This window comes from Nanorana parkeri, unplaced genomic scaffold (assembly GCF_000935625.1).
Source record: "Nanorana parkeri isolate BGI_ZX_2015 unplaced genomic scaffold, ASM93562v1 scaffold520, whole genome shotgun sequence".
Classification (NCBI taxonomy): domain Eukaryota; kingdom Metazoa; phylum Chordata; class Amphibia; order Anura; family Dicroglossidae; genus Nanorana; species Nanorana parkeri.
This window is the reverse complement of record NW_017306788.1, coordinates 455226-468025: the sequence shown is the minus strand read 5'-3', so window position 1 is coordinate 468025 and position 12800 is coordinate 455226. Positions and strand designations below refer to the sequence as shown.

At 42.8% G+C, this 12800-nt stretch overlaps 1 protein-coding gene across 2 annotated transcripts in view; it reads right to left on the bottom strand.

The window, feature by feature from the left end:
* The window catches only part of IFRD1 (interferon related developmental regulator 1), a 30621-nt gene that overhangs the window by 2122 nt on the left and 15699 nt on the right, over positions 1-12800 (bottom strand). The window contains exons 3-11 of one of the 2 annotated variants that reach the window (XM_018561378.1): positions 10779-10860; positions 10346-10470; positions 9591-9748; positions 7522-7572; positions 7285-7448; positions 6795-6903; positions 4643-4777; positions 4406-4534; positions 2491-2586 (exon numbers count right to left, since the gene is read on the bottom strand). In XM_018561378.1, the coding sequence (XP_018416880.1) occupies positions 2491-2586; positions 4406-4534; positions 4643-4777; positions 6795-6903; positions 7285-7448; positions 7522-7572; positions 9591-9748; positions 10346-10470; positions 10779-10860 (1049 nt within the window). Of the gene's footprint in view, positions 1-2490; positions 2587-4405; positions 4535-4642; positions 4778-6794; positions 6904-7284; positions 7449-7521; positions 7573-9590; positions 9749-10345; positions 10471-10778; positions 10864-12800 lie in introns of both variants that reach the window. The other variant, XM_018561377.1, reaches the window with a different exon arrangement.

Sequence of the window (12800 nt, the reverse complement as noted above, 5' to 3'; positions counted from 1 at the left end):
GGGGGGCGAGATACAGGGTTCCAAGAGGTCCCAGTGTCACCTTTACACTTGAAATAAGCTATTGAAAGTGCAGATCAGATTTAGCAATGACCGCTATGTGATGTAATCTGCTCCCATTTAATGGCCAGTAGAAGCGATCTGACAGTCGAGTCACCAGAATCGCTTCTACTGTAAAGCCGGCCGTCTGCTTTACAAATGTTAGTCCCGGCGCGGTCTGTTTAAACGGGCCCAATGTCAGTGACGGTACACTGTACGCCACTGGTCATGGAGGGGTTAATAGACCCATATACCAGACTTTGAAATTAAGGCATTGCATATAATATACATTAACGCGACACTAAACCAAAAAATGTAATTCTAAAATTTAGATCTACAATAAATGTATTAATGAGCTTACTCAGGTTTTCATTATTTGCTTTTAAATACGTCAAAAAACAATCTCTATCCATTTGGTTAACTTCCTGCCAGAGGGTGGCTACTTAACTTTTCAGCAGCCACCCTCTGTGCACGCTCACGATGTGAACTACAACTACACGTCTTCTCCCCATCCCACCTACACTGGGGAGGGGGCACAGGAGTCTGAGCAGTATATCTTTCAAAGCTTGCCATCTTTTTTTTTTTATGGCACAGCATGTCAGCCTACACCATCTGACAGCACTTTTCTAGCCAGGAGGGAGTGTAATCTCCCAGCTCAGTGTAGAAAACACAAAAGATAAAGCGCACTCCTGTGGGGTGGACACACTTCAATCGGATGGCTACTATATGCAGGTGTGCAAAGCTCCTCACTACAGGGAGAGGACCCTGTCTGTTAACCACAAATCAAAAACTAAGGAGCGCAACTACCAAAAGATGTATATGTGGGCTTAGTCTGGCGAAGGGCCCAGTGGATCGATGTAATAAGAACAGTGTCAGGAGCACTACTAGTCTTAGAGTGGGGAGTGTGGGTGTCTATGGCAGTGTGACAGCAAAACAAGAGACTTACAATTAGGAGCTCCCCTGTTGTCTATGCGACCGTCTCCTTGGACGGATCCTGGCTCGAAGGGATGTCTCCGGTGGTGTGGAAGGCTGATCCAGATTGGATGTGGAACCGTATGGCCGCCCACGTACTCGACTGGCTGAGCCGCGTCGGTCAGGAACAGAGAAAAAAGGGGGAGGAGCTACACACGGGTGAGGGACGCCGTGCGTCACTGGTAACAGTCGGGCTATGGTCACAGGAGTATCAGGGGTCTCCGGAAAGGTGGCTACGCGTTTCGAGGGGTTGCCTCTATCAAGCCTCAGGGTGAGGGGTCACCCTGAGGCTTGCTAAAGAGGTAATCCCTCGAAACGCGTAGCCACTTTTCCGGAGACCCCTGATACCCCTGTGAGGGGTCACCCTGAGGCTTGATAAAGAGGTAACCCCTCGAAACACGTAGCCACCTTTCCGGAGACCCCCCCGATACCCCTGTGACCATAGCCCGACTGTTACCAGTGACACACGGCGTCCCTTGGCTGCGTGTAGCTCTTCCCCCTTTTTTTTCTCCGTTCCTGACCGACGCGGCTCGGCCAGTCGAGTACGTGGGCGGCCATACGGTTCCACATCCAATCTGGATCAGCCTTCCACACCACCGGAGACATCCCTTCGAGCCAGGATCCGTCCAAGGAGACGGTCGCATAGACAACAGGGGAGCTCCTAATTGTAAGTCTCTTGTTTTGCTGTCACACTGCCATAGACACCCACACTCCCCACTCTAAGACTAGTAGCGCTCCTGACACTGTTCTTATTACATCGATCCACTGGGCCCTTCACCAGACTAAGCCCACATATACATCTTTTGGTAGTTGCGCTCCTTAGTTTTTGTTTTGATTTGTGGTTGTCCCAGCTCAGTGTGATACAGCCAGCCTGTGGAGAGGGGGGAGGGAAGGTAGCCAGGCAAAGAAGCAGAGGAAAGAGGAGAGTCCAGCAATGAGGTACGAGAAGCCTGTCACAGAAGCAGAGGGAGAGAGAGATGGTTCAGTGAGTTAAGTGGCAGCAGCTCTGTGTTAGACAGAAGTGACATCCGTGATGGGTGGAGGGAGTTTTAACCAGAACTCTGAATAGAGGAGTGTGCAGTAGGAGCTGTACGTGCAGTGGATTGTGGATGTAGTGCAGGAGAGCCGCTCACAGAAAGCTCGTGAAGTGATTAAGAGTGGCCTGCCTGGAAGTGTAGGCAGCAGAGGAGCAGTGGGCAGGCATCCAAATGTTTTTTTAAATGAAATAGAAGGGAAGAGTTCAATTTAAAATTGGAAATGAAAGCTGGATCATGTTAAAGGATACAAGGAGAGAACTGCAAAGTGAAAAGTTTGCAATGCGTCACTAAGACTCTGCAACTGTGATAAAACAGGCTAAAGTCTCAAATGTGAAATTTGTGGTGTGCGCTGTAGTCTGTATAATAAATCCAGTATTATGAATTAAACACCAGTACGATGGCCAGTTCTATTAAGGCTACAACAGCAAAATAGTTCACAGCTTACCCTTTCAACACGGGATGTTTTCATTGCTCCAATAGCAGCTGCACTTAAGCACAATGGTGGTCCAAGCTCGAAAATACTGCGCAGAAAGCCATTTGTCTTTAAAGAAAAAAAAAAACCATACATAGATACTATTGTAAAAGTATGTTCACAAACATCAGCCTCCATAACGAGCCTCACACCCCCTTTATTACAGCACCTTTAGCAATCCCTTAATGCTGTGTTCCCCTATAAATAAAATGCAAGTTTGGGGTGATTTCTACTAATAGTGTAATTAATAAATAATCTGTATTTATCAACACCCACCTCTTACTGTGGGAGAGGTGTGGGTGACCTTAAAAAAAACATGAACTGTAGGTTTAAAAGAATATATTGTACCAGGAATTGAAACACACAGCTTGATTGACAAAAAAGATTACAGTAATAAAACCATCAAATGAGTACTACTACCACAGGAATACTAACACCGCAATAGCAAACCAACAATATAACACTAAACCAGGGAAGACCAACAACCCAACACCTCTGCAACATGAGCATTATAAATCAGTTGGCATAACTTGTCAATTGAATGTACGTCTACTACCCATCCTGTAAGATTTACACAGCCTCTGGACTGTAATTCCCAAAAATGGCTTCCTCTGCCTCTGATGGCCTCTCTGCCAAAAATGGCTTCCCTCCCACTACCTCTATCCTAGCCAAGCCATTTCACTAACATTAGAAACCCCTGACTAGGCCACAAAACCTAATCTGAGCTATCGGACGATAGTGATTGGATGGCAGCTTAAGTCTTTGATCTAAGAACACCCAGGTTGTCTAAAGGCCTGGCTGGCTCCATCTTGTCTAAGACTATACATGCAGAATATCTTGTGTTAACTTTCTGAGCCAATGGACACTCCCAAAATACCGCTTGGTGTAAAACTAGTTGTACATTTTAGCATATCAAGGTGCCCCTTGATCTCAAAGAGGCAACACCTCACATATCAGCTTTCACATAGAAAAAGGTTGAGATCTGCATGGCATATTAGCATGCTCACGACTAATTTGTTTGATTTACACTAGTCTCAGAGAAGCCTAATTTACAATTCTATTCACATCTGGGTGCACACATGTATACTTTTGGCTAACCATATTTCTTCCAATCTACCCATCATATATTACATTTATTTTTGGGCCTCGGAATTTCTTAGTCAACTAGATGTTAAGTAAACCACTGTGCAACCTTGACAGCTATGTTGTTCTTCAAGTGGACCTACCACCACAGGGTCAGTTACCCTTAGCACTGTCTGTAAAAGGCGCAAAGAGGTGTCTTTTTAAATACACAGGCTGCCAGTAAGGCAAGTATATTACTTTTACAGGTGGTGCAATAAGTAAAATTGATCCCGTGGTGACAGGTTACCTAGTGAGGACAACTTACCCAACTAGATGCTTCATCAAGTTCACCAATGGGTACTTTAGAATGGCAGTTCCGACAGTCAATTTGCTGTACAGAGGGGGGGGATATAACATTTTGTAATAGCTACCAACATGACTTGTGATGGAAGCATGTACCCGTTATATGTGCATTCATTGTGTGGGTGTCAGTGCGTAGAGTGAATCGATCTCCAAATACATAGCTTAAGTTTTGTGGATATGCACACAGGTAGCTAGACTGAACTGCAGAAGTTACTCTACTGTTTAAGTGTGAGGTTACCTGTAAAACATGGTGCTGCTGGGACTTTACATGTTTGTGAAACACTAATCTAGGTCCTGGGGCACTAACTGCTAAATCATACAATGTCAAGTATGAAATGTTGTTCTGCTACCCAATCAATAAATACATGTTATCAGAAAACCGATAAAACACAAGACGGCATAGCAATCCACTTTGTTATAGTAGGCCAAGAATGAATTGTGGTGTACAAATGTGAAGCCTTACCAGAAGATGAAGCTGCATTCCAGAGCCAAACAGCTCCTTGAAAACATCATATGTAAGTCTTTTCACCCAGCAGTCAATGTGCATGCGCTCTCTGCCAAAGCGGATCATCTCAGCCTGAAAGTCTCCATCCTGTGCATAAACACATTTTTTATTGTCCCAAGATGTCAACATAAGCACCATCTATTAAACTGCAATCAGAATATAAGCACAACTGTAAAAAGAATTTGTATAGAATACCTCAACAGCTCGGAGTACATCCCGGAAAACCGAGCGTTGCTTTCGTCTGTCTACTTTGGCTCTGTGTTTATTACAGTCAGTAGCCAAAGCCTTCAATGTCTGCGTCAGGGGTTCAATTTCTTCATAATAAAAATCCTAGGAGGCAAAAAATAGATTAAAAACTAACCCTAAAAAAGTACATTTCTTACAATCATTCCTACTGCAGTGGTCAAGTATAGCCACTGAATAAAAGATCAAACTGCGATATGCAGAAGACAGCATTTTGCTTCAAGTCAGCCTGTGGGACTGCCACTGTTGAACCCTTTGTGAAAACGTTTACCTGCTATGCTACCTCCCACTTTAGTCGAGTAACTAAACCAAGACAATTATACAGATCAAGAGTGTCAGAAATCCTTATCTGCATGTTTGTTTAAACATGACAGCCACACAGCTAGCATTTTAAGAATGAGAAAACAATGGCAGCATCCTAGTTTCTCTTGTGGCAGGTTTCTTTAAATGAAGCCTGTACAGATAGATACATAGCCTGCCACTGATGAACTCCCCATTTGAATCTAGATCAATAGTCAAACATGTGAAGGCTCATAATTTAAAATCGGTGACCTGAATAAAGCATGCAGATCATGATATAACTAGCTGCATGCTTGTTTTGGGTCAGTGACAAAATATTAATGATAGCCAAGCAACTAGCATTTTCAAGATATGATCAATATTTCTTCTATGATAGGTTCATTTTAAATATCCAATATGGATTTTTCCCACCCCAGGATGCAAGCATGATCTACACGTTTAAGACATTAAACCATCCCAATAAAAACATTTCCCCCACCCCCCAACTAATATTTTCTAACTGGTTATTTTAAAAAAATCCCGCTTGTAGCCAATCCTATTTAAAGCCATGCTATGCTGAAAGAGTTTCCCATTGGTTGACATCCATCCAGGCCAATGCTGATGTGCTTTGCATGGAGCTCATCTGACATTCCAGTAATGGGATAAAACCTGCGAGTGGCATTAGGCAACAGTCCGAGAACAAACTGCTAGTCATTACACTGCAACTTATAAAAATAAAAAAAAATTTGACTTTTTTTTTTACACCAAACCAAAGTGAGATCAAATGAAGCTAGCTTATATACATTCGCTTGTTCTTTTATATTTTCATGTCAAGCAAAAACTGACATACCACCATATCTCTTTCTAGGGATGCACCGATACCGGTTTTTCCAGTATTGAGTACCAATTTTTTTTCAGGTACTCGCCGATACTGAAACTGGAAGTCCCATTAAGGAAGCCGGGCGTTGTGATGTCACCAGGTGAGGAGGAAACATGGAGTCGGCTTTCTGGCCAATCAGGAAGCTGGGGGGCAGGTAATGACTTGCCACAAGGCTAATTGGCCAGCTTCCCAATCAGGAAGCTGGCTCCATGCTCCCTCGTCACCAGGTGACTAGGAAAGATCGGGTAGGCTTCCTGGACAATCAGGAAGCCATGGCAGCATGTAATGACTTGCCGCCTGGTTTCTTGATACCGGAAGTTCTGGTATCGGGAGCATTTGGGTGAGTACGAGTGCTCTTCAAAATAATTTGCATCGGCGCATCCCTATCCCTCCCCTCACCATAACCTTTAAAAGCTAAATAGAGAATATATACATTAACCACTTGAGTTCCAGTCCATATATACCCCTTTGTTACCAGGCCATTTTCAGTGCTGGGATAGTTTGACAAATAGTCATGCAACAGACCGGGGTCATGTGGCCTCGGCCCCAATTCAGTTAGGTACATTGTGCTGCTCTCCTTCAGCTCTTTAGGTATTGGAAGAAACTGGTGATAGAAGTAGACAACCAGAACACAAATGGACCTCATAGTCCAGGGGTTGGGATTTAAAACATGACTAATAATCCAGTTAAGATATATTGCCATTATAAATGCCAATACAGGTCTACACAGTTGACCCTAAAAAACTAAAAGTAGTAATACAAGAACCATTATGGTAATAAATCTGAATTACCCGAATAACCCTACCAGTATGATGTTTTATATATCCATGGAAAAGCAGCTGAATTATGGCTGTAGAAACTCTAAATTTAACATTGAGCGCTAAAAACTTTCCATAGGCACATTCACCAGTAGCCTAATTTTGTATGTACATAGTAGTGACTTACAGCATCTGCTTCTCGAGCCATTTCAAAGAGGACAGCCAGCGTCTCCCCAGCCGTAATTCTCATGTTCACATCCTCACAGGAAAGCAGTCGTGGAAGTTTGGGTAGATGTCTGTAAGAGTAAAACCTTCTCAGAATTTGCAACCAAATGGTAGAGTAAATTTTGCATTTTAAAGACAACTTACAAAACCTAAATGCCTTATAGCAGGGCTGGACGAATCCCAGGAGCTAGGTAGCCAATGCTCCTTAATTAAAGCTGGCATCTACCTTGGAGGCTCTTTAGTTGCCTGTGGAGCTGGCTCAACTGAAAAAAAACCTGCTGGCCCTTTAATTTGACTCACTGGGTCCTGAATTACACATTTGTCCACCCCTGCCTTCTAGCATGCCATTAATCTAAAGAGCAATTCTAAGCAGCAAGTTAAACATTTGTTCTCATCTGGATAAACCAGCGATTTCGAACATTAAACTCCCATTTTCAACCACGGGAACCTACATGTCTATTTTTTTCTTTGCTTCACTTGTATGACAGATTGTCAGCAGAAGGGTCCACGATTGGAGAGCTTGGATGTGAAGAGCTGAACAGTTATCAGCCCCGCCTTCAGAACGATACTGCTTGGTGAAGATATTTTCCAAACACTCCATTGTTCCATATAACTCCTAGGCAACAAAAATGCTTAAGCAACAGAAATGCATCAGCTGTAATTATTTAATCAGTCAGCTTGACAATTACCTCAATGTCATCAGCAGCAATAAAGCAGCAGAGGCCCAAGTATGTAGCACACTGTTGAGAAACATTTATAAGAGATTAGACATTTTAAATTAACCCAGGTTCACTTTTTAGCAGCACAAAAAAAAAATGAGATTTGGACATAACCACTTCAGTTCTAGTGCCTTTATGGACCAGAACATGTTTTTAGATTACCACTATGGGCCAGTTTATTATTTCATTGTAAGCAAAAAGTATACGTTTTGTTCTGTAATTTGTCCTGCTTAACCCCTTCATGACTGAGGCCTTTTTTTCATTTTTTGTACCCATGTTATATTCCACATTTTAGGCCTGAAAATTACTTAAAACCCCCCAACATTATATATTTTCTGAATGCCAAGACCCTATAGAATAAAATGGTGGTAGTTGCAAATTTTTATGTTGCGCAATATTAGCGCAACTCCTTATTAAACCCCAATATTTAGTGAAAAATTTAATTAAATGCCCCAAAACACAACAAAATACCCATTTTTTTAATGAAATATAAAAGATGAGGTTACAACGAGTAAAACGATACCCAACATGCCCAGGTTACAAATTGCGTGCATCCGTAAAACGGCGAAAAACCCCAGTACCCCAAAAAGTCCTTAGAAGACGCTTTAAAAGCCCCCACAGGTCATCAATGTAGAGATACCCCAAAAAACTGGCCCTAGAATTATTGCTCTCACTCCGGCGTGCGCGGCGATACCCAACATGTGTCGCGCGTTTACGTGGCGACGCGCGCGTTTACGTGGCGACGCGCGCGTTTACGTGGCGACGCGCGCGTTTACGTGGCGACGCGCGTGCTTGCGGGGGCGGGGGACTTTTAAATTTTTTTTATTATTGGATTTTTAAATTTAAAAAACTTAAAAAAGGGGTTAAAAAGGACAATACAATCTTTTGGAGCAAAGCACAGCAGTTAGTTGCAAACTTGTGCACCCTTTAGGTTACTAAAAAAATAAATATGAATGGAAAAGAAAAATAGCAGAGGGGAGAAAGGAGTTAATTTGGACCTATAAGAGTCAATCATGGGGTTAATGAGGAATATATGTTAATTTTTTTCACATGTGAGGTTTCTTTAACTAATGTAATATGCAGAATGACAAACATCACACCTTTAACCTTCAATAGTTAGACCCAACGTGTGACATTGCAGCTGTCACGTCGGCTCTATAGATCAAGAACTGATCGATCACAAACCGTTCAATTGACAGTCAGTCACAACTCCCTGCAGGGATTGCCACCTCTGTTCCTCCAGCGCTCATTGGAGGGACAGACAGGGCACAGCTTGCTCGGTCTCTAGAGAGGCAGACTGTCAGGCAGCGTGGTGGAGCCCGACAATATCGTCAGGACTCTTCCTGGCTGCGCCGTCAGCATATAGTGGGCAATAGCCTACTATTTGCTGAGTTTTGGGTCACAGGAGGACATTAGCAAAAGTCCTCCTTTGAATCTAAAGACAAATACGGCCCAAAAAAAAAGTGGCCATACTTAAAAGAACTGCAGGAAAGCTTTTTCTTAACCCTTACAGTGTGGCTACCCCCACACTGCAAGGCGTTAAGTGCTCATTTTTGTCTAGATGCAAAGATAACAGTTATACTCACCCGAAACACTGCACCAGCTGCTTCTCTGGCCACTGAAGCCTCTCCTCCGTTGCAGCATTGGAATGTTTTTCAGGGTCCTCACCTCTATACACAGTGTTCAGACGTGAGTATTTACAAGGCATTAGACTGCTGCAGAGGGGGGACTGGACGAGTATCACTTTTTGAATCTAGACAAAAACAAGCCGATAACCCTTGCAGTGCAGAGAGTAGCTCCAATGCAAGTGTTACTAAAAAATTGTCCTGAACTTCTTTAACACTCGGAATTGTGCAATCTATTGTGCTGAGAAGGTTATTGAAAACATGGAAGCCTGTGCTTTAATCTTTAAGTCATGTTTATGGATAAGCCACAATTTTAGAGGCTCATCAAGCTGTAAAAAAAATGTTTGAAATTCATCTGAGATCAAATGCATACATTTTAAAATCTGTATTAAATGTGTAGACTCCCATACTTACAGCCTGACGTGCCTGGGTACTTGCACTTCTGTCACAAATAATAGTCTTTAGAATTGGAGCCAAGGTTTTAAACACCTCTTCACTTTCATTGCCAGAGCCAAGCTGGCAGCAAAGGAGGCAGGCTAGAGCTGCTGCTAAACGCTGTTCTTCACCTTTTCCTAAAGACAAAAATAGGATTAGGTCAATGCAGTGGGGGGAATCACGTATGGTAATAAAGTTACCATTTAAAGTGGACCTTGCACTATGAGACCTTTGAACTTTGCTAACACTCCCTTCCCCAATTACCAAAATGTTGCAAACAAACCCATAGGGATAAGGTTAACTTACTTTTCCTTGGGCTTTTGTATTGCTGGGGCAATGCTACGCTCCTTAGGAGGTCCCAAGGAATGCCAAGCCTAAATCTCATGAGATAATGCTGAGAGCACTGGAGTGCATTCTTGTGAGAATTAGGCTACTCTGCATTCCTAGGATCTCACTGGAGGGAGCACAACATCATTCCTGCCTAGGTGCCAGACACAATCCAGGGGAAAGGAAAGTAGATTTAATATGTTCTTTAGGGAGATTCTCCCCCATTCATAGTAGTTTTGTCACGGGGGGGGGAGCATGGTAAATATGCAGACCGTGTGTTTTTGGTGCAGTTTTTGGATTATTTATGCACCAAAAGCCAAGAAATCAGACTAACGTTTTCTTTTTTGCAGCAATTAGTGCTGTGCCGCATTGTTAAAGCAACTAGGGGAAAAAAGAAGACCACATACCTTTCTTTATGCAGCGCTCAATGCTGTCTGTGATTGTTAGCCTTCTTTCTAGGATAAAGTCATATAATATTTTGGATGCCAAGCCATTCTTCAGTCCTTCAAGGGCAGCTTGCCTTGTCTTTGCGCTGAAAAAATACAATGTTTGGAAGATAGAAAAAAATTCAATTTCATACAAGTAAAACCCCTACACACAGTGGTAGAATGTCATTTGCTAACCTCACTAGTCTCAGTTTGAAAAACAGTTATTTTGCTCAAAATATATGTATGCATATTAATGCAGACATTGCTATGAAAACATTTAAGAAATATGTCCACTAGATAAAGTCACACAGTAAGTCGCACCCATTTTACTGGAGGCTGTATGTAGCTAAGTGCCAAAATATCTATTTGCTACCAAATACAAAACATGAACAAAATTGGTTGTTATAGATACCCTTTGTCCATTGTAAGTTCAATAAGACCCTTTAATTTGAATTCAAACTCTTCCTGAGCTGCTATTTCATCAACTTCAGCACCTGCTGGGAGATATATGGTTAATATAAACATGTCACAAAAGCAAGCTTTGTAAATTACATATGCATATATTATTGCTGTAATCAGTATTACAGAACATGATGGCAAGCCGAAGATATGCCCACCCAGAGATGCCATCTCATTCCCTCCTATGTGTAAACCTTCTTACCCAGCCCTTTGATTTGCTCCACCTGTCACTACCCTTGCAAGCTTTAAAAGTCGACCATTTGGAGGTTGCAATGACAGGCAAGGCAGTCCCAATAGTATATGAGGGCTTATGTCACAGATTTCACTATCCTATCAATATGGAAACAATTTATTTACTTGTATATAAAGCGTTCTCCCACAGACACTGAAAGGGCACCAAATGATTCCCGCAAGCACTGCTTCAGTCACTGACAATGTTTTCTGTGTAATAGGTTGAAACTGCTGTTAAACTAGCAATCCGCAAACACTCCCAGCACCAGCCATATGTTAAATGCAATCCCACACCACTGTCAAAATGGCAGACAAGAGTATCAGAATTTATACTATGCAGGTGTCACTGCTGCCCGCTCCCTGTCCCTGCACTACAAAAAAATGATTAGACAGACCAGTTAAAGCTTACATTGAAAGGCATCTGGAGTCATGTGTTTAGCACTATAAAGATGCACATGTGAAAGGAAAACAAAAAGGAAAGGTTTGCATTAAGTTCTTACATGTTAAAAGCTCAAGTCCAGTTAACTACCGTATTTTTCGCTCCATAAGACGCACTTTTTTCCCCCCAAAAGGAGGGGGAAAAAGTGCCTGCGTCTTATGGAGCGAATCCCGACGCCCGAGACATGCAGTTTCGGGCACCGGGCGAGTAGTAGGAGCCACTGCTCGTTTAATACGAGTGATCTAACGAGATCACTCGTATTAAAACCGAGCAGCGGCGACGATCGAGATAACCATAGAGCAGACGAAGAATAGACGTTCTTCGTCTGCTCTGTGTCATCACTGAGACCGTGGTGCTGTAATCACAGCGCCACCTGTCTCAGCGGTCACTAACTGCAGCTTCTGTCACAGCTTCTGTCATAGAAGCTGTGACAGAAGCTACAGTCTCGAGTGCTCCATAAGGCGCGCCGGACCTCCCTGCGTCCTATGGTCCGGTGCGTCTTATGGACCGCAAAATACGGTAAATCGAATTCAGCTCTGCATTTATTAAATCATGGTGTTTAAATTCTAGTACATCTAGTAAATCTGCTTTATATTACATTAGTATACGCCCCTACACAGCAGAACTGAAAAATAAGAGCTGGCAACAAATTACACTAAAACACTGTCAGTCTAAAGGTGCCCATACACCTTACGATTATCGGACGGAACTTTTCGTCCGATGATCGAACCATCGTACAATTTTTGTACGGCGGCCCCATCCTGCCCCGATCGCAAGGTTCAATCAGCGGTAGTTAAAAAAACACCTGGACGAATTGCGGTAATCAACCGTACTTTCGTTTGCGCATGAACAGTGTTAATCGTACGACTTTTGACAGCCGGAAACACCAACCATACGATCGACCAAAGTTTTCAAACATGCTTGAACGATAATCGTAAGGTGTATGGGCACCTTTACACTGAGTACACTTACAAGAGAACACAAGGTTGAGCTGAGAGTGCTGTTGATCATTCACTGTCCCTGTAGTGTGGGACAAGAAGATACAACTGATAGTGACATTAAAGCCAAAATGATTTTAAGCCATTTCAAATGCTGATGAAATCACCTACAATGGATGCTGCTTCTTGATATTTAAAAGTTTTTGTTTCCTGCAGAATCAGCTGGTCCCCTGAGCTCTGGTCGTCTTGTTTTAGAGCAACTCCTTTTTCAAGCAGTCACCCTTGTGTGCGACAGTACGCTGTATTTCCACAAACACAGCAAATCAAGCTCCCCCCCCCCCCCCCCCCTCCCCTCCTCCTCTCACAT